General features: G+C 39.5%; 1 protein-coding gene across 20 annotated transcripts in view; it reads left to right on the plus strand.

Moving 5' to 3' along the window:
* The window catches only part of foxp1.S (forkhead box P1 S homeolog), a 629,350-nt gene that overhangs the window by 536,239 nt on the left and 73,936 nt on the right, over window positions 1–19,175 (plus strand). For all 20 annotated transcript variants that reach the window (XM_018259715.2, XM_018259719.2, XM_018259717.2 and 17 more), the window contains 2 exon segments: window positions 7,991–8,153; window positions 16,764–16,968. In XM_018259715.2, the coding sequence (XP_018115204.1) occupies window positions 7,991–8,153; window positions 16,764–16,968 (368 nt within the window).

The raw sequence follows: 19,175 nt of genomic DNA on the forward strand, positions 1-19,175 counted from the left end.
TGAAAAGATTTGGTAGAGACTAAAGGTGGCCATACAGGGGCAGATAAAGCTGCCGATATCGGTCGTTTGGACCAATGGGGGCTTCTGACGGGTCTTCCCGATCGATATCTGGCCACGATATCGATCGAGAAGGTTTGATTTTTACCCGACCGACCCGTCGGAGCCTCTTGGCGTATCATAATTCGATCGTTCGGCCATAAGGCTGAACATTCGAATTACCCCCGATATAGTCATGCCGTTAGTGGCATATCGGGGAAAGATCCGCTCGTTTGGCGATGCCGCCAAACGAGCAAATCTTTGAGTCTATGGCCACCTTAATGTTCATGAGATATGACAAGTATCTCTGGATGACTTATTTGGCTTCCCATGTTGACTTTGGTGGGTCTCCATAATTCTCTTTAATAAAGCTAATACAGAAAATAGTACAAGTTCAGTCTAAATCAATTATGGAGTGAAGAGGCTATGCCTATATACATTTATTCTGGGTCATCAGGGAGAAAGGTTAAGAAACTGCTCTAGTGTCAGCTGCTTCTTACCCTGGTTTGACTCATTGGTTGTCTTCCTACTTTCTTACTTCTAAGCTGGCCACAGATGTGAAGATTTTAGCCCTTGTATCTGACACTCGATCGTACGTCGCAATCTTCAGACCTGCCACTAACCATTCAGAATAAATAACTTCCGACTTGCCACTAACAATTCAGATGAAATAAAGTAGTAAAAGAACAAATCAGACAATGTTCTGGCCGTGACAACAATCGCACCAACAGTAGTGACAATACATGCAGAATTTATTGTTAGCCAATAGAAATTTTCTAACCCGTTCAATCGACTAAACAACCGATCACCGTGGTACGAAAATGTTGGGATCATCCACACGTTTCGAAAATCTTATGAACCTTCGATTCGTACAACTTTATCTTTGACCCATCTATGGCCAGCTTAGCAGACAGGTCAAGATTCGATCTTCTGAAACTACCTAAGAAAACCAGATCATAACAAGCAGCTAAATTAGAATAGGGAGATAAGGGAGGGGTGAATGAGTTAATGAGCAATGAAGCCTAATTAGTAATTGACAGCAGTACCTTGAAATATCTTAAAATATGTTCTTTATAATTGAGCTTCTAGATGAGGTTCCTACAACCCTATGCAGAGACAGGCAGGGATCCTATCAGGAACCATATGAATGTGCTGTTGTATGAGACACAATTAATAAAGGCACTATAGCAACACAATTGTGTCATTACTGATGTATTTTCGACACTTTTATGTGTACAATTTACAACATGCTGTTAAATATCAAGAGCAGCTTTGAATTTTTGCATTAATTTCCCTTTTAAGTCAAATAAACATTTCCTTTTATAGCGGAGCCATGTGTTAAATCAATAATGTTCTATAACAATAATTTCAATCATTTAATGCTGGATCTTGATGTTATTCAAAAGGGCCCTTTGTCCTCCCGCATTATGACAGTTTATGTTAGGCAGTAGGGAGTAACCCAAGAAAGGAAAACAGACCTTTGACAGACGCTTAAGGGAGGGGAACCAAATGCAAGTTTTATCAGGATATTTCAGCATTTTAACGCTGACTACTGACCTGTCGACAGAGCAGAGCCGAGACCTTTTTTGTGTGCGTTCAATTGTGAGAAGTAAACAAACTGCCTTGTATCCTGTGTTTGGTAACTGGGTGGAGAACGCAGTTTGGCAACATAGATTGCTTCTAAACTCTTTCATGGACAATGCCTGTTGTACACTTTAATATCCTGAAATACAGAAAGCCGATGTTTTAACTTTAAAGACGACAAACTTGTTGAAAAGTTTCTGCGCATTTGCATCCGTCTGGGGGGGGAAAATGTTGTTTCAAAAATGCAAATAAGACTTTTTCCAAGGAAACCCAAAGCATTGCAGCGTCGGTCTTCACAACCAGATTCACAACGGATGAACATTATGAAACGCTTATTTGTGTTACAATAACCCATAACTGCGTGTGACGCGTCACGTGCTCCTATATAATCGAGATCGACAGAGACAGCAGGGTTGGCTCGGATACAGAAATTAGCAAATGATAAGAACGTGTGATATAATGTACTTTGGATGAGTCACAGGAAGCCTACGTGGATCTCATACAGAAAGATGTTCTGCCATTCACACATCTTTCATAACATATGCTCTGTCTGCGGCGTGATTTTAAGGGCAGTGATGACTAGTTTCTTCTGCGAGTTCTTTTAAGGATCACTTCAAGTGGAAAAACCCTGAAACTTGTAGAGAAATTGTTAAAAAAAATTCATTTTGTGTTAAAAGTATTTTTGTGTTATAGCACCAACCAAGTTTCAACTTAGGTGTAAATTTTTAGTCCTATTGGACCGTTTCAGAGCTTTTATTTGATCCATCCTCTGGGTCAGCTTCAATTTAGGTGGAATTTAATTTGGTAAAAGGTTGGACATGACATATTGGGGTTTTCACTTGTGGAACAAGATGCGGTAAGGTACAGCGGTTGTACCTTGTGCACACTGTTGACATATCTCTTTATCATTTAATAAAGATGTCATTGAGTAAGGAGCCGTTGAGTAAACTGGGGCCATAAAAATCCCTTAGGCTTAGGCGATCACATCTGGGCTGTTCTTCTATACTGGGAAATACATTGAGGATTAAAACCACCCTGCCCAATAGTGAATGTTTTTTTTTCCTGTGCGTTTTCCCAGTAAGCAGCATTTATGAAGAACCGATGAGCTGGTTTTTGATCTGGTGCAAAAGAATGGCTTTTCCTGTTCTTAGCAAGTTATATCGCTACTCCTCAAGTGAAGAGTAAACCCTAATGCATGAATATTGTATAAAGAAATATATTTATGCTTTGAAAAGGAGGCTTGACTCTCCTTTTTAGTTCGCCTGGTATTCAGTTAAAGGTCTAATGATCAGATCAGTCGTTCTTGAGGCTAAGATAAAGGCAAACCACAAAGAATCCACAATCTCTCTCACTTCCAGTTATCCATTTACGCTACAATTGGAAGGATGGTAAAACCACTGTCACTTCCTGTTGGTTGCTGAATTTTCCATTTCAAGGGATCAGATTGTGTCACAGTCAGTCTGCCTTACTTTATGTATGCCCAAGTTTACTTACTGTGTGCATTTGCTCTTGAGTAACAACTCCAGTAACCCATCGTTCTCATCTGATCTAATGAAATCAGTGCAGGCACCTAAAATGGTGGGACTCCATGTTTACTGTATATTAAAGATGCACCCAATTCAGGATTTGGTACAGGATTCAGATCAATCCAAAGTGGCCATGCTAGATTCCAAACATTTAAGATGGCCATACATGGGCAGTTTAAATCTGCCGATATAGGTCCTTTAGACTGATTCGGCTTCTTATTTGCCCTTGTGTGGGGGCTTCCGACGGGTCTCCCAGATCGATATCAGGCCCAAATTGGGCAGATTTGATTTTTCTGCCGATCTATGACTTCATCAGCTAGTTGATGTCCTACAACCCATTGGCGCCCATTTACTTTGTTGTAATCCTATTGTTTGACCCAAGGCCTCAAAGATCGTATTAACTTGATATCGCCCTGCTTTTTGTGGGAATGGGTGGGTTGACTTTCGGCCAGATATCGGTCGCCAGATATCGATTGGGTAAGCCCCACACATAGGCCAATAAGCTGCCGACTCGGTCTGTCGGCAGCTTTTATCAGCCAGTGTATGGGGGCCTTTAGAGAGGGAGATGTTTAGATTTGATTAGGAGATGATATATTGCTTGTTGTCTATGACAGAAAACTATTCTGGGGAGAAATGTACCCTTCAGTAAATATAAATGATATTTCTCAATGGCATAGTATATTTTGCTCTTTAACAGACTGCAAATATGTAGCATTAAAAACAACAACAACAAAAATGACAGCTCTACAGGAAAACTGAAGGTGCTCTACTGGGATTCGAACCGCGAACCTGGGAAAAGGCAGCTTTTTATTCTCTCTAGCCAAGCTTTTAAGTGCTCTGTTTATCACTTCTGACATAAATAAATGAGAAAAAAAAAAAATCAGACCTTTGAAGAAGAAAAACTTCATCTAATATTGTTAATTAGCCGTGACAAACGATGAAATAACATTGTAAATCTTTCATAGAAACAGTGACTCGATTTTAATTACACACATTCATAATTTAGCAAACAACATCTTACTTGAACAGGAGAGCTTGATACTTACGCTACTCCCGGCTCTAGTATAATGCCTTCCCCAAGCAGATTTGTCCCCCCACCCCAGCTTTCTCTCCTTCGTTTATTTTAGATATACGTATGTTTTTCTTTTCTTCTTCCTTTTGTTCTTTAAATCCGAGGCGAGGCTTTTTTTTCTTGATAAGTATCTTTTTAAGTTATTTATCGCACAATGAGAGGATGAATAAAACTTTTGTTGTCTCCTGCATCAACACATCCCACTGCTGTATGGTTTTGTCATTGTGTTGGTCAAAAGAAAAAAAAAAAATTAAATGTAGATTTCCTCAGTAATTATCGGTGCGATAAAGAGATAATGCAGAGCAGTTATACAATAAACAGAAGGAAATTATCTAATATCCCCAATCTGCTGGGAATTATATAAAGGTGGAGATCGTATCCACTTCACATAACGATTATAACAAACTCTCTTAACTGAATTCATAAGCAAGAGAATGCTTCCATTATGCCTTTATACATTGAAATCATGCGGCAAACTCTTTTCAAGGGTTCAGGGTATAAAGGGTAACACATTAAAATTACATTTATTTACTTTTTCTAAAGGAATATTTCAAGTTTGTTGAAAATTTTAAATAATTTTCTTGTCATTTCAAATCATTTTTTTTTAAAAGAAAAAAAGGAAAATCAGATGTGTTGTTGAAGAGAGAGAGAAACGGGCTGAATGGAAGTTGAAATTAAATATGGTTTCTACATACAAGTTATTTCTTTTTGTGGGACGTTCCTTATTATTTGTTTATTGTAGTGAGTCAATATCGACCTTCCCCACTGAATAAGCATGTTAGTTATGAGCAGGATGTGAAATTCCGCCCTAGCTAAAAATTAAACAATATAAAGAAGAAAAAGCATATTAAAATTGTTGGGATCCTATTTCCTCACTGGAAGGGTCAAAACAAATAGCTACAGAAAATTCATGTTAAATTAAAGGATGCACAGAATCCATCCATTATTTTAGCATTTTGCAATATTAAACCAAAAAAAAATTGATATTCAAATTTAAGAAAGCAGTTTAAAAGTAAACGTTCTAAAGACATGCGTCTAAAGGTGGCCATACACGATTGCCAAATACGCGAGGCTGCCAAATGAGCCTGAATCATACAATTTTTTCGGAGGTTTTTCCTGAATCGTACAATTTTATTCGGACTTTTTCCCAAAAAGCCCTATTTTTCAGATATTTTGCTTCAAAAGCCTGAAATAGTCTAATCTTCTGGCAGCACAGACCACAGAACCTTCCAAATTGGATAGGGACCTTTCCCATTGACTTATATACAACCTCGGCAGGGCTGAGAGAGTAGATTTTCGGATTCTGACTTTTTGTAGCTTCAGGGTATAATAAATCTCGAAAAATTCAAGTATTTTTTTCCCTACTAAAAATTCCGATTTTATAGTAATAAAACTACATTTTTTTGAGTTGTTAGTTGAGTTGAGTTTTGAGTTGTTAGCATTTGGACATTTAATAAATAACCCCCTTATAACCTATGGTTCTTGTCCATTCTTCTTAGCTCCATCTACCGTTGCTGAATATCTCTCCCAAAACCAGATCCTTTACAAGACTAATACGTTATTTTACATGGCTTTTCCAATTGAGCTTAAAAGCAGTTTCCTGCCGAGTTTAAAGGCAGTACAGTAAGTGGTGTAGGATGAATGGTTCAGTCCAAAGATGTAATCTCTGAAGGGCCAGGATGAAGTGATCTCAATGACCTTTCCTTATTGTGGGAACACTGTGCTAATATTCTGCTGTGAGTTACATCTACAAAAAGGTTCCTAATAACATCAAAAATGATTGACTCCCCAATAATAGAAGGTCAAAAAACCCCCACAAAATTGCAGAGGAATGTTCTGGGCAGACAATAGTTTTTTTCTGCATTAAATATTCTGTTCAAAACTTTATTGTTTAAAGGAAATATTGCAGCACTGACCAATATTAATATGAAAAGCTATTGAGAAAGTGCTGAAGAAGCCATACGTAGCACGTGGTCTTTCACACCTTTAGTTTCTGCATGATCGTTCTTTGTTGTAATGCAGTTGTAGGTCTCTTACAATATTACTGTACAGCTTTGCTTCATGAATAAACAACAATAATATAAGAGCCACCACCCTGTTTAGCTAGAACTTTAGTCATTTTATTGCAAAAGGAAAAAAAAAATGCAAGCAAGGAAACACCCGTCTGGTCACCCCTTCCCTTTACATCAGTCATGAAGCATTTCATGCCAAATGGTGTCTCCCAAGAGGTCAAGGCCAGTAATGTGGAGTAACGCAACGCTACACACAAAAATACGTGAGGCGAAAGGAAATACAAAATGTTATTGTAGCACATTTTGAGGGTGTTGTCTCATGAATACACCTTTAGAATACTTAGGCGCAGTTCAGACTATTCAGGACTAAGCTGACTGTTATTAGAAATCTTGTGTTCCATTTATTTTTGCTTTCTATACAGTAAATGCAAGGCTATAGTTTGTATTAGACAAGTTGAGCAGATGCAGATAGGCTTTAGCAGTAAAGATAAGTGGTGGCTGGTGAAAATGTAGATTATCCATTACTTGATATCCGTTGGTGAAATGCTGATTGTGTAGTAGGTTCAAGGAGCTGTACAGTAGGTTATCAGTAAATGGAGATCCACATTTGCCCACCCTCCTCTAGGGATGCACCGAATCCACTATTTTGGATTCGGCCGAATCCATCTTGGAAGATTTGGCCCAATACCAATCCTTATCCTAATTTGCATATGCAAATTAGGCGCGGGAAAGGAAAAAGTGGAAAAAAATGGTTTACTTCCTTGTTTTGTAACAAAAAGTCACGTGAAATCCTGCCCCGCATATGCAAATTAGGATTCGGATTCAGTTCGGCCACGCACAAGGATTTCGCCGAATCTGAATCCTGCTGAAAAAGGCCGAATACCGAACCGGTGCATCCCTACCCTCTACCCTGAGTGACTAGTAGTTTTGAAGATTGTTTTACGGCAGTTTGGCCACCAAGTTCGAAATATTGTGTTTTGGGTTCTGTAACTTATTTCATAAGAAAGTAAATTGATTCAGGGGAGTTCAGATCTCTAAGAAACCATTGAGTATAACAGACAACATAGAGATCATCATGTAGAGCAGAGGTATTCCTACTTCCTCCAGTTCAAGTCCGCTTGTAGGTCCAACATTTGGTCGGGGAACCCCTTGGCTCATTACAAGATTACAGATCCATGAAAATATTGCCAGGTCACAAGTGGAACCATACGTTCAAGAATATCCAGGGCAGAAAAGAAGCGTTGACCCAATATATGAACCATTGAACCATCAAGCAGGTTTTCCCAGAGTTTCCACAAGATAGAATAGGTTTTCTCGCCTTTAGTGTCCTTCAGACTTACAGTTTGTGAACCTCTGCGTTAGTGAGTGGGCATTGGCATCTTTTTTTCTAATTAACACCGCCACCCCAATCCAAAGTGAACTAGAGCTACGTAAATATAATGACTTAAAAAATGTTTTGTGGACTGTTCCATTATTAAGAGTAAGGCATAATAAATCTCTTTAATTATGGGTGTATGAAGTCTCTCTGCATTTCATATAGTTGTGTTAGTATTATGTCATTTTGTTGTTCCTTTTATTGTGATCACGTTCCACACAAGTGTTATTCAAAGCCTTCGCAGCCTATGACGTGTTATGTTGAAATGGTGGTGTTTTTGAACACATACACAAACAATGTCTGCCCCCACTGATCTGAGAATGTGAGCAACAGCATGGAGAAAAGACACCTCACCCATTGTCCTATGTGTTTCTTTCCACTACAGCAACAGCAGCAGCAGCAAGTGGCTACTCAACAGTTGGCCTTCCAGCAGCAACTTCTTCAGATGCAGCAACTGCAGCAGCAGCACCTCCTTACTTTACAGAGACAAGGCCTCCTGTCAATACAGCCTGGACAACCCACCCTTCCTCTGCAATCTCTTGCTCAAGGTGAGGTTTAGTCAAGTCTGTATAATTTTATAATATTGCATTAGCTTATTACATTTGGTTTGTGTTAAGGCTTTTGGACATGTCTGTCTCGATGATTGTGTAAGGACAGTGCCACGCTGTGTGATTTGGGGTGCTTTATCTCTGATGACTTATAGCAGCTCAAGGGATGGAGCAGAATGGCCTGATATCACCAACCATTGGGCATTTCTATCTATATTCTTCCCGCACAAGAGCTCTATTCTAGAATTATTATTTCTGTTTAAAGACGGTTGTTCTTGTCTTTTCACCTTGTGCCCTGACAAAACAGTATACTACCTTTTTATCTGACCAGGAGACAAGGTAGGAGGCCAATGAGTATTTGTGTCACTTTAGTGTTGTCTTCCGTCAAGCTTATCTAAAGTAGTTTAGTCTTGCCCAAGATGCCATTGTCTTAGGCTGGATGGCCACTACAGTGTTAACACATACCATATGTGTTTGTATTTTATACCATTTGCCTAAAGTTTCAGGTTGTCAATAGGAGCAATGATCCAGGACTTCAAACTTGTCACAGGGGGTCACCATCTTGGAAAGTGTCTGTGACACTCACATGCCCAGTGGGCTCTGATTGGCTGTTGAGAAGCTAAGCTTAGGGCTCGTCACTAATTATCCAGCAGAAAATGAGCTTCCCTGTAATATAAGCTGATGCTACAGGTTTGCTGATTATTAAATTCTGATGCTAATTGCACTGGTTTCTGTGCTGCCATGTAGTAATTATCTGTATTAATTACTAATCAGCCTTATATTGTGACATTTCTATTCTATGTGTACTGTATATTGTGAGTGGCTTCCTAAGCTCAGTAAGTGACAGCAGCACAGAGCATGTGCAGTGAATCAGCAGAAAAGAAGATGAGGAGCTACTGGGGCATCTTTGGAGACACAGATCTTTACTGCTAAAGGGCTGTGGTTGCCTTGGGCTGGTACAGAAGCACAAAACATAATGTACAACATTTCTAGTCTTCTTTAATTAAGCTTTAGTTCTCCTTTAAGTGAAGTCAGCCATACTGGCCATAAAAGGAAGCCTCAAGAGTAGGTCCAACTTCCTATTGATAGCCATAAAAGCATTGCTAAAATCATCTTGTACAATGGTAGGTGTGTGTTTGTGGTGGTCTCTTAGTTCCAACTGAAATCCAAGTGCTATGTATATCATAGGTTTGAAAAAGGTTTGAAAAGTATAATCAGCCCGTTCACTTTGTCAGGCATTGCCTGGAGCACTGGTAGTTAAGGAAGAGAATTTGGCTCCTTAGGTCTTATTCTGTTCCTTCTGTTCTGATTATTTGTGCACTTTGCATGAATGATGAGAACAATAAAAGTGGTCAGAACAATAAGGGGGACATGCTGTGTATGGCCCTTCAATGCTCTTTGTCCATTCTTCCTTGGGCTGATCCAGTACCAGATGATGATACATTGTGGTCACCATTATCTTTATACCGGTGAAGTATTTATTGTGGATTGTGATCTTCGGAAAAAAATGATAATGTCTGAAAGGTACTGAAGTATGTCTCACTATAGTGTTTCATTTTACCTTGAAATACAGTATTGCACTTATTTTCTTGCCTGATTGACACAGAGAATCAAGGAAACACTTGTTTACTGTATGTGTCATAAATATGTTGTGTAGCCTTCTATAATACACAAAAGCCATGAATATCCTGTAAATTATATCCTTATAAACGGTGAGTTCTGATGTCATCAGTTATAAACGGTGAGTTCTGATGTCATTTCTGTCACATGACTCACTGAAACTTGTGTATTATAATAAATAAAGTACCCCCAGTTGTAAAATATGAGGATATTAGAAGTTACCTCGGAGTTCCATGACCTGTATAAAAACACTCGGCCTTCGGCCTCGTGTTTTTATATGGTCATGAAACTCCTCAGTAACTTATAATATCCTTATATTTTACAAGAGGGGGTACTTTATTCACTATATTATTTGACAGTATAAGATGTACTTGTGCCATATTTCTAATCTCCTGCTCTAATGTATAGTGTGAAACATTCTGCGTGTAGAATAATAACTCAATACTCAATATTGACCGTGTAATAAATGCCCTTTGTGTAAAAGCAGATTTTAATTAGTACTGTAAATGTCACGGAATTTCTTGAGTTTTATGGAATCAGATTTAGTAGCGACTTCGTTTGTGTGTTAAACATGACAAGATCTTAGACGTATGTGGCTTGATGCCGACCAAACGAGAAGCTCTGCATTGCCATGGATCTGGATTTCTGCAAAATAACAGAAATTGATTGTTGAAAAATTTGGATTCCTGGATGAGGATTCGGAGACATTTAGGGCAGAGACACACGTGGAGATTTGGGGAGATATAGTTTCCCGGCGACAAATCGCCTCTTCTTCGCCTCTTAATCTCCATGCACTGCCTTCTAGAATCTAAATCGCTGGTGGGATGGCACTTGGAGTGCTTCGTTTTCCTTGTGAGGCAACTTTAGGCGACTTCGGAAAACGAAATGCTCCAAGTGCCGGGCGACTAAATCTCCCCGAATCTTCACGTGTGTCTCTGCCCTTAAGGCACTGGCAGGATATTTTCAAACGGAACTCATTATGAGCTTTAAATCAACTTTGTGCTTGTTTGAACGTGGTCACCTGGGTATGGGGGGGGAGCAAGGACAAGAAAGGTTGAGCAACTATGTTTGTCTTACTGCCTGTGCTATCTGGGCTTGGGAAATTGAGTTCTGAGAGCAGTAATCTGTCACCTGTCCCCATAACATACATTTTTAAAACCATACACTGCAGTTTCCTTCATTATGAAGAGAATTGAACTGTCCTGAAAACACCGGAGAGTAAGATGGTGGCTAATATTTAATAAAATGTCAAAAAAATGTCTAGTTTTAAGAGTCATATCCCTGGTGTAAAAATACAAGAGATCAGTCAACATTAGTTTCCCTGTGCTGTCTCTTGATCTTCTATTTATCAGTCTGTCTACTTTTGCCTGTCCTTAGATTGTCTCTTTTTCTACCTGTCCGTCCGTCTATTCCTGTGATTCGTCTATTTGTCCATGTCCTAGGGGCAGCAGTAGTGCCTCCTTCGTGTGTCCATTCTGTCTCATGTATGAAGTTATAGGTCTGTATACAGACTGCACTTCACAGAAAGATATAGCTATAGGTTCCCCCAATGGGATCGCTACAGTTGGCCTTGAGTTGCCTTGAGCTTGGCACCAAGACCATGAGCTTCCATGATTGAGACATCAGTGATACAGCTGAGTGATCTCGTTAGTCGTTGTACATTTAAGGGGAGATACTGCTTGGAATTTTCGATGATAGTCATGAACCCGGACCTCTACCATTTGGAAGAAAGACTCCTTTTAACAGTAATTTTTGTTCTGTTCAAGCATCTTGGTGTAGAGTATATTTCATTTTGAAGGTGGTGGTAATTTTTGTGTGCTTGTCGGCTTTGTTTTATACAGATCCTGACCTTAATATCATTGTTTAGTAGATGAGGCCATTACCAAGCTGGATCTTCGGTAGCTAATTAATAGATACGATTATAGGAGAATCAGCCCAGACTCTTTTGCTGCTCAGTTTGTACGTTATTCTGCTCTTCACGGAGGAGTCTCGCAGCATGTGAATGCAGGATACTGTTCATGTTGCCTAGACTGTCACAGAGTTAAGGTTCCGTAGCCCGAGACGCAGCATAGAGAGCGCTTTTAAAGCTCTCTGTGAAATTACAACCCGGAAGCTTCTGTAATCCCATTGACATCAAGCTCACAGGACGAAGAGGAGGCTGGAGAGAGAGTGACTGAATTTACTGCCTGCCCGTTAATTTGCAAATTAATTAATTAGCTGATGAATTTTAGGGGCTTTGTTCCTGAAACACTTGAGACGCATTACTTTCACGGAGGAAACGGTTCAGTTTCTTATTGCCAAGGAGTATACCTTTATAATTAACAGATGCCTTTCCCTAAATACCCCCCCCCCGGCCGCTGCGGCTTCACATTTCGTTCAATACAACCAGGCGTTGCATCTGTACAAATGCGTTCTCATCAAAGGACAAGTTGATGCTCCGAATGTTTTAATGCAGAATCGGGGTAGTCAGGGTCAGCTGTATTCCGAGGTAATTGTTAGTGTTCAGGCAGATCTGTCAAGTGAGCTCGCTAAAAATATATCCTACCCTGTCACTTTTTGTACCGTACCAGAAAATAATAGCCCAGATGCTGCAAACAGGACACGGGGGTTTGCCGTAACCTTTTTTTTTCTCCCTTTGTTTAATTTGTCTCATGGGCTTAATTTCAGGGGACAAGTAATAATTGAATATGTCTAATAGCTAAATGTTCATTTGGTATCAAATCTATCAAAATATAATTGGCGTCCTTTTTTTTTTTTTTAAAAAAAATCGTATTGGCTTCACGGCTAAATTATGTGTTTCTCGATTACGTTACCCGACGCATTAACGCGGCTTCCCCCCACAACAACAACACAAATTAATTGCAGAGACCAAATGAAGAATTTTTGAGGAAAATAACCGTTTCCAAGGACCTACTGTTTTTGTCAATGCTTCTCTCCCAAAGGTGGGGGAAGGTTATTGGTCTGTCGTGCCATAATTTACTCCTCTTTGATATGCAAACTATCCACGGTGAATATTAAAAAAAAAAAAAAATCCTATCAGACTCATTTCACAGTTCTTAACCACTTCGATTCTCTTGAGTCTATTGCCTCATTAGACCACTGCTCTCTAAAGCCGGCGTAATTAAAATCTTTTAACAGTTTAGCAAAGTAAAGATGTTTGGCTGATCACCGAGAGATTATTATCTGCCCATTGTATCGTAAATGGGAAAAAAATAAATTAAATCTAAACCTCAGAAATTCCCCCCCCCCACCCCGTTCTGTTTTATTTCGTGTTTCGAATCAATAAAAAAAACCCCCACGCATTGTTTAGAATTTAATCTCTTTCAAGGCTCCGCGTTTAGAATCCTCCTAAAATATTCTCGACGTGAGTTCGGAGCGAAGAAATTCATTTGCACTCACTATAATGTATTCGTTTGTGAAAGGTCTCTGATTTATTAAGACTTTATAGTGGGCGTTTTTTATAGAAATAATTAGATATGTTTCATTCTCTATCTTTTACAGTCCTAGGGTAAAATAGCTATCTGCCATTAAAATGCTACCTTATGATAATATAATATATTCTGTATTTGTTCTGTAGTCCCTTCCTTCTCCGACGTGAGTGGGGGTACTATTATTACATGATATACATTATATATTTTTATTCTTTCTATAACCAATCACCTTTATAATTGTGTCTTATATTCATGAATGCCTTCACTATATGAATACAGAAATAGAGAATGGCACTGGCAAAAAAAACAACTCAGGCCAACAGTAGAAATACATTGCTGAATATTTATTGACAAAACGTGCTTAAGGCAGTCTGACGCATTTCACACAGGTTAATGGGAATCCTGTGTGATTTAAAGCCACATTATAAATGTTAATGAGTTATATATGAGAACCATATAGATAACCATGGACTTTAAAGGATGCCAGGTCAATATAAGACAAATGGAAATCCTAGTGTCGCCATCCCTTAAATCAGTGATCCCCAACATGTTATTCTCCGACCCCTTGGATGTTGCTCTCAGTGTCCTCAAAGCAGCTTCTTATTTTTTAATTCCAGGCTTGCAAGCAAGTTTGAATTGCATTAAAACTAAGTATATTGCCAAGTAGAGCCTCCTGTTGGCTGCAGGTCCACATAGGGGCTACCAAATAGCCAATCACAGCCCTTATTTGTCACCCCAAGGGATTTTTTCATGCTTGTGTTGCTTCCCAACTCTTTTTACATTTGAATGTGGATCACGGGTAAAAAAGGTTGGGGACCCCTGCCTTAAATTGATACGGGTATCCAAAGTGCTTGGGATTTTCCCATCATTTTTAAAATGAGGACAGATCTTTTGGGGTGCTCACCACTGGATGATGATCTAGTACTCACTCCAGGGCAGTGTCAGCTGATAAAATCAATATGGCAGCTCTTCTTGGGCATAGTTATACTAGAAATAAGGAACATCCCAAGAACACTGTAAGTCAATGAAGAAATTATATGAAAGATGATGAGACTTATTCAAAAGAAGGCCTACGTAGCGATAACTATCTTAAAAAAAAGAACATTAGTCATAAACAGATGCTTAAAAAATATGTTGATACCAAGCCGCTGATAACAAATGAGGTAGACCATATTCTCTAAATGAAGGGCTTGTCTGCAAAATGTGTGCCCTGCTGTCCATATTAATATCACAAAAGGAAGAATAATCAAAAATAATAATCCGTCTCCACTCCCAGAAGCCGTTTTTTTTTTAATGTTTAAATGTTCTCTTCCCCCGAATGGCTCATTAGCACTGATCCTCACAATGACAGTAATAAGGGGGTTACTTCTAACGAAAGTTATGTGTTTTTTTTCCCCTCTTCTCCCCCCCCCATCAGACACATCCATCAATTAAGCAAGCAGACCTAGAAACGGAAATTAATGAGAGAGATAGGTGTGTTAATGAAATAATCATAGTATAATCAATTTGACTGTTAAAATGTGAAAAGCATTTCAGGGAGACAATATGAATTCATAATTTACGTCTGCGAGTGATTAATAAAAAATTTATTTCATAACAAAGCTATTTGTCTTCATTTAATGCGGGAGCACAAAAAAATGTGTCTCTTATTAGACTTTGCATTGTCACAATATTCACCATTAGGAGGTTTTTTTTTTGTTTCTTCCCCCAAGGCGAACCTCAAATTCAGTGTCAGATGAAGGCACCTAGTTGCCACTTATGGCACCGCTCACCGAAACAGTTGGGTTGTTGTTTACATCTGATTCCCCAGTTGCTAATATTCTTTCAATTAAATTGTTGTTTTTTTATCGCTAATTAAATTTAGCGACTCTGGTTGGGCAAACACCCATTTTTATTCAACCAAACTTGCCTCCAAGCCTGGAATTCAAGAATTACCTCTTGTTTTTGAGTCCAATGAGAATATTTAAGTGATTGGTGAGCAACATGTTGCTCATGAGCCTCTGGTTGAGGATCCCTGCTCTAGGCTTTCAGCAACGTCCAAACTGTGGCATCTTTCCATGTTTTCATCTACAACAGGGATCCCCAACCTTTTTTTTTTTTTTTTTTTTACTTGTGAGCCACTTTGAAATAAAAGTTGGAGAGCACCATAAGCCTGCGGTGGCATTTTTACTGACAGCCTAAAGAAGGCTCTGTTTGGCAGTACACATGTTTTTTTTACTTAACCAATCTTGTCTCTAAACCAAGATTTCCAAAATAAGTTCCTGCTTTAAGCCACTGCGAGCAACATCCAAGGAAAATAGGGAGCAACATGTTGCTCATGAGCCACCGGTTCGAGGACCACTGCTCTAGACTCAGCAACGTCCAAACAAGTGGTTTAAGAGCAACATGTTGCCCTCCTAGCCTTCTGATGTTGTTCCCAATGGACACAAAGAATGGCAATTGTTGGGGCATGAATACATATCGGCATGGGGCAAACAAATTGCCATTTATAGCCCTTATTTATTATTTAGGGATTTTTTTTCTCCAACCTTTCTACAATATATTTAAACAGATCAGATTTGGGGACCCCTACTGGATAAGTTGACTCTTACTAAAGGATCAGCTGGATTCCAGGCATTAAGTACATGGTCAATGGGCTGCAGTCAGCACGTGGACCTCCAAATAATGAAATGGCCCCTGTAGCCTGCCAGGTTCACAGAATTATTTAGAATATAGTCATTGTTGTATATCCAGCTAAATGGCATCTGGGATACTGGATAATTGGCCTTCAACATGGAAACTTGAACAACACTGTCCTAATCTTTGAAGTCCAAAGTAACTACTGTCCAATTATCATGTAGATTTGTGTTTAATACAGGGGAAAGCCTATGCTGGCCTATTGTGTATCTATTTGTTATGGAGGGTTCCATTTAAATTAATTTTACACAAACTGTGCCCATGTGCTACTAAGGCCTGCCCTCTCTTGGCTTCTTGTAGGACATATCACATTAGGAGGGCATAAAATAAATATGTCTTGGTAGGCAAGACTATATAGGTAGATGCAGGCAGATTGAAATGCAGCTAAATTGTAACTAGACTTGCTGATCCTGTCCTGAAGTACTTTACTGTTTATTTTCTCATTATTCTCATATAAAACCAGTGAAAGATCCATGTAGAGCCGCGGGTTTGATTAACTGTGGGAAGTCACCGGTGGTTCCATCTCCAGAAGGAGAAGCCACTTCACGCGCAGCTTTCATTGAGCGCCAACCAGAAGGCTTTGCCATTGCGACTCCTGGGAAACATATCATTTAAACAAAGCTCATTTTTATGTTGATGAGAATTCCCATTTAGATACAGCAGGCCCCTCGCTGCTATTTTCCCCCAATACGATGAATAATCCAGCATTGTTTTCTTGTTAAGAAAATACCACAGCCGAAAAGAATGAGTTGTTGCATTTCATTATCCTTTGTAGAGGGGGATATGGTTCAGGCTTTGTTTACTGACTCTTTGATTTAATTACTGTTTGAGGAGGGCTGAATTAGCTGTTAATTGATTTAATTATCCAATTTGTTTGTTTCAGGCATGATTCCAGCTGAACTGCAGCAGCTTTGGAAAGAAGTGACAGGCTCGCACACGGCTGACGATGTGGTTTGCAACAACCACAGCACCTTGGACCTGTCCACAACCTGCGTCTCCTCCACGGCACAGCCGAAAACGTCCTTGCTTTTGAACTCGCAAGCTTCAACCAATGGGCAGGCCTCAGTTCTTACTCTTAAAAGAGAGAGGTAGGTACCTCCTGCAAGGCACCCACCAGATACAGACTTGGATAAGGATACATTTTGCCAGATATTTGTATAATAACATAAGGTTTTATAGCAAAGTACATCGTTTTCCATCCAGTTAAGTCACTTTCTGGCTTGAATGTATTATCATTAATGATTGAGTGGGCTGGTCAGGATGATCAACTGGATGTACAGCAGGTTGGTCCTTAATGTAGGAGAGATGTTCATCTCAGATTCTGTAGTGTTAAAATGGATGTGTCGAGATGTAATTCAACAAAGCAACACCAGGGCTGAGTGGCCCATGATCCCAACCTGTCATGGGTTCCACATATCCATCTAAATAACATAAGTTTGATGTAATCCAGCCCTCAAACCAGGGCTGTAGAATCAGTACATAAACGTTTTGACTCCGACTCCTCAGTTTATGGTACCTCTGACTCCTCTGTTTGTAAAATTCTACTGAATTTTCCAATTTGATTGAAAGAACATACAATGCATTTCATCACTCGCCAAAGCTCAATGATTTTAAAACTATATGAAGATGATGTCTACTTTTGGGATCAAACCAAAGAACTACTGTCTAGTAAATCCAAGCATGACCCAACCAACATGAATGAGGATAACGTTCAAGTTTGGCTCTATAATTAAACCTATGTCACTTCACACTAGCGAAACATCTATGCACTGGTCTTTATTCTCACAGTACTTTATTATGACTATTATCTGTGAAATAGGACCTTGTATTCTTTTTTCACTACAATATTAATATATTAGGTATCGGAGTTGGTACATTTTTTTCCGACTCCTGGTACCCAAAATTGCCTCTTGACTCAACAGCTCTCCAGTCCTGCACCGAACCAATTTCTAAGACCCGACCCGAACCTGTAGCCCGCGACCCGAACCTCAACCCGCATATTTACCCATTATGATCCACTACCGGACCCGCAACTGCTTTATCCGCAACCCGACCCGCAACCCTCTGACCACCATCAAACATAAAATGGTTTTGCTGCAAACCGGAAGTGACATCATCAAAAGTGGACAGGGACAGAAACAAGTTTTGTAAAATTTTAAAAGGGCTAAAATATAGACAATATAACATAAGATCCACAACCCGCAGACCCGCATCTATACCCGCACCTGAAAATCCTCCCCTCATTCCACAGGGTACTCGCTTTTTTTGCAGGTAACCCGCGAGTACCCGACCAGCTGCAGGACTCTAGCCCAACATACTGTGGATTAGTGTCCCATTCCAATTCTCTCCCTTACGTTGATTTCTGAATAATGCGAAAGATACTTTTGACTGTAGCGTGACGAAACTAGAAAAGGATTCTATTTTAAGCAGTGAGGATCCCGGCTCCTGCGGCTGGCATTATCCTTTACCCCTCTGAACAGACAATGCCAGGGCTTGCAGCCAGCAGAGAGTTAAGAGATGTATCTTTAGCCCATCAGCCAGCTGTTTGACACAACAAATGCTGCCTCTCCATTCTCAGTAATATGCTTTATTGATTAATTGCCAGCAGATTTTGAAATGCCGTACAGCTTTATACATGCTAAGTGACAAACTGCTTGCGAGGGGATGAAATTGAGCTTATAGCTGGCGTTGTTGTGGAATGCTCTGGTCATGTAGTTTAAACTTTATTCTGTGCAGAAGTTGTCAAGAGACATATGTAAATATAAACATAACCTTGGGGGACCTTGAGGAGGCTTTGCATGTGAGATATTTTATGACCTCCCATAGAAAGCAATTTACCTTTTCTGCATTAATTCTTCGTTCTCTCCTCGAAAACAAAGCACAAGGCAGCAGGAAGAAAAATGGCTTCCCTCGTCCGCACCTTGACAGACTTAAAAGTGGGGGTTGCAACCGCAAAATAAAATTTTTCCCTCGAAAATGTAATTCTAAGCAACATCCCAATTTACATTCATTAAAAGTGTTCAGTGGTTTTAAAGCTCAAGCAGGTTCTCTCTCTCAAAACAATGTGGTTCTTTGCTGGTCTCCCGCTACATTGTTTTGAAAAGAAAGAGACAAAATGGGAGCGAGGTTTCTGCTTTCAATAGCTATTGCATTGACAAATAACTTCAAAATCACTGATCTTTCATAGTGAACGTATATGGAAAGTTGCTTAGAATTCCAAATACGAAACATTGGGCAATTTTATTTTTAGGATTAGCATGCCCTTTAAGAGGCTGCAAATATTACTGCTAGTTTG

The sequence above is a fragment of the Xenopus laevis genome, chromosome 4S (genome assembly GCF_017654675.1).
Source record: "Xenopus laevis strain J_2021 chromosome 4S, Xenopus_laevis_v10.1, whole genome shotgun sequence".
In the NCBI taxonomy this organism is placed as follows: Eukaryota; Metazoa; Chordata; class Amphibia; order Anura; family Pipidae; genus Xenopus; species Xenopus laevis.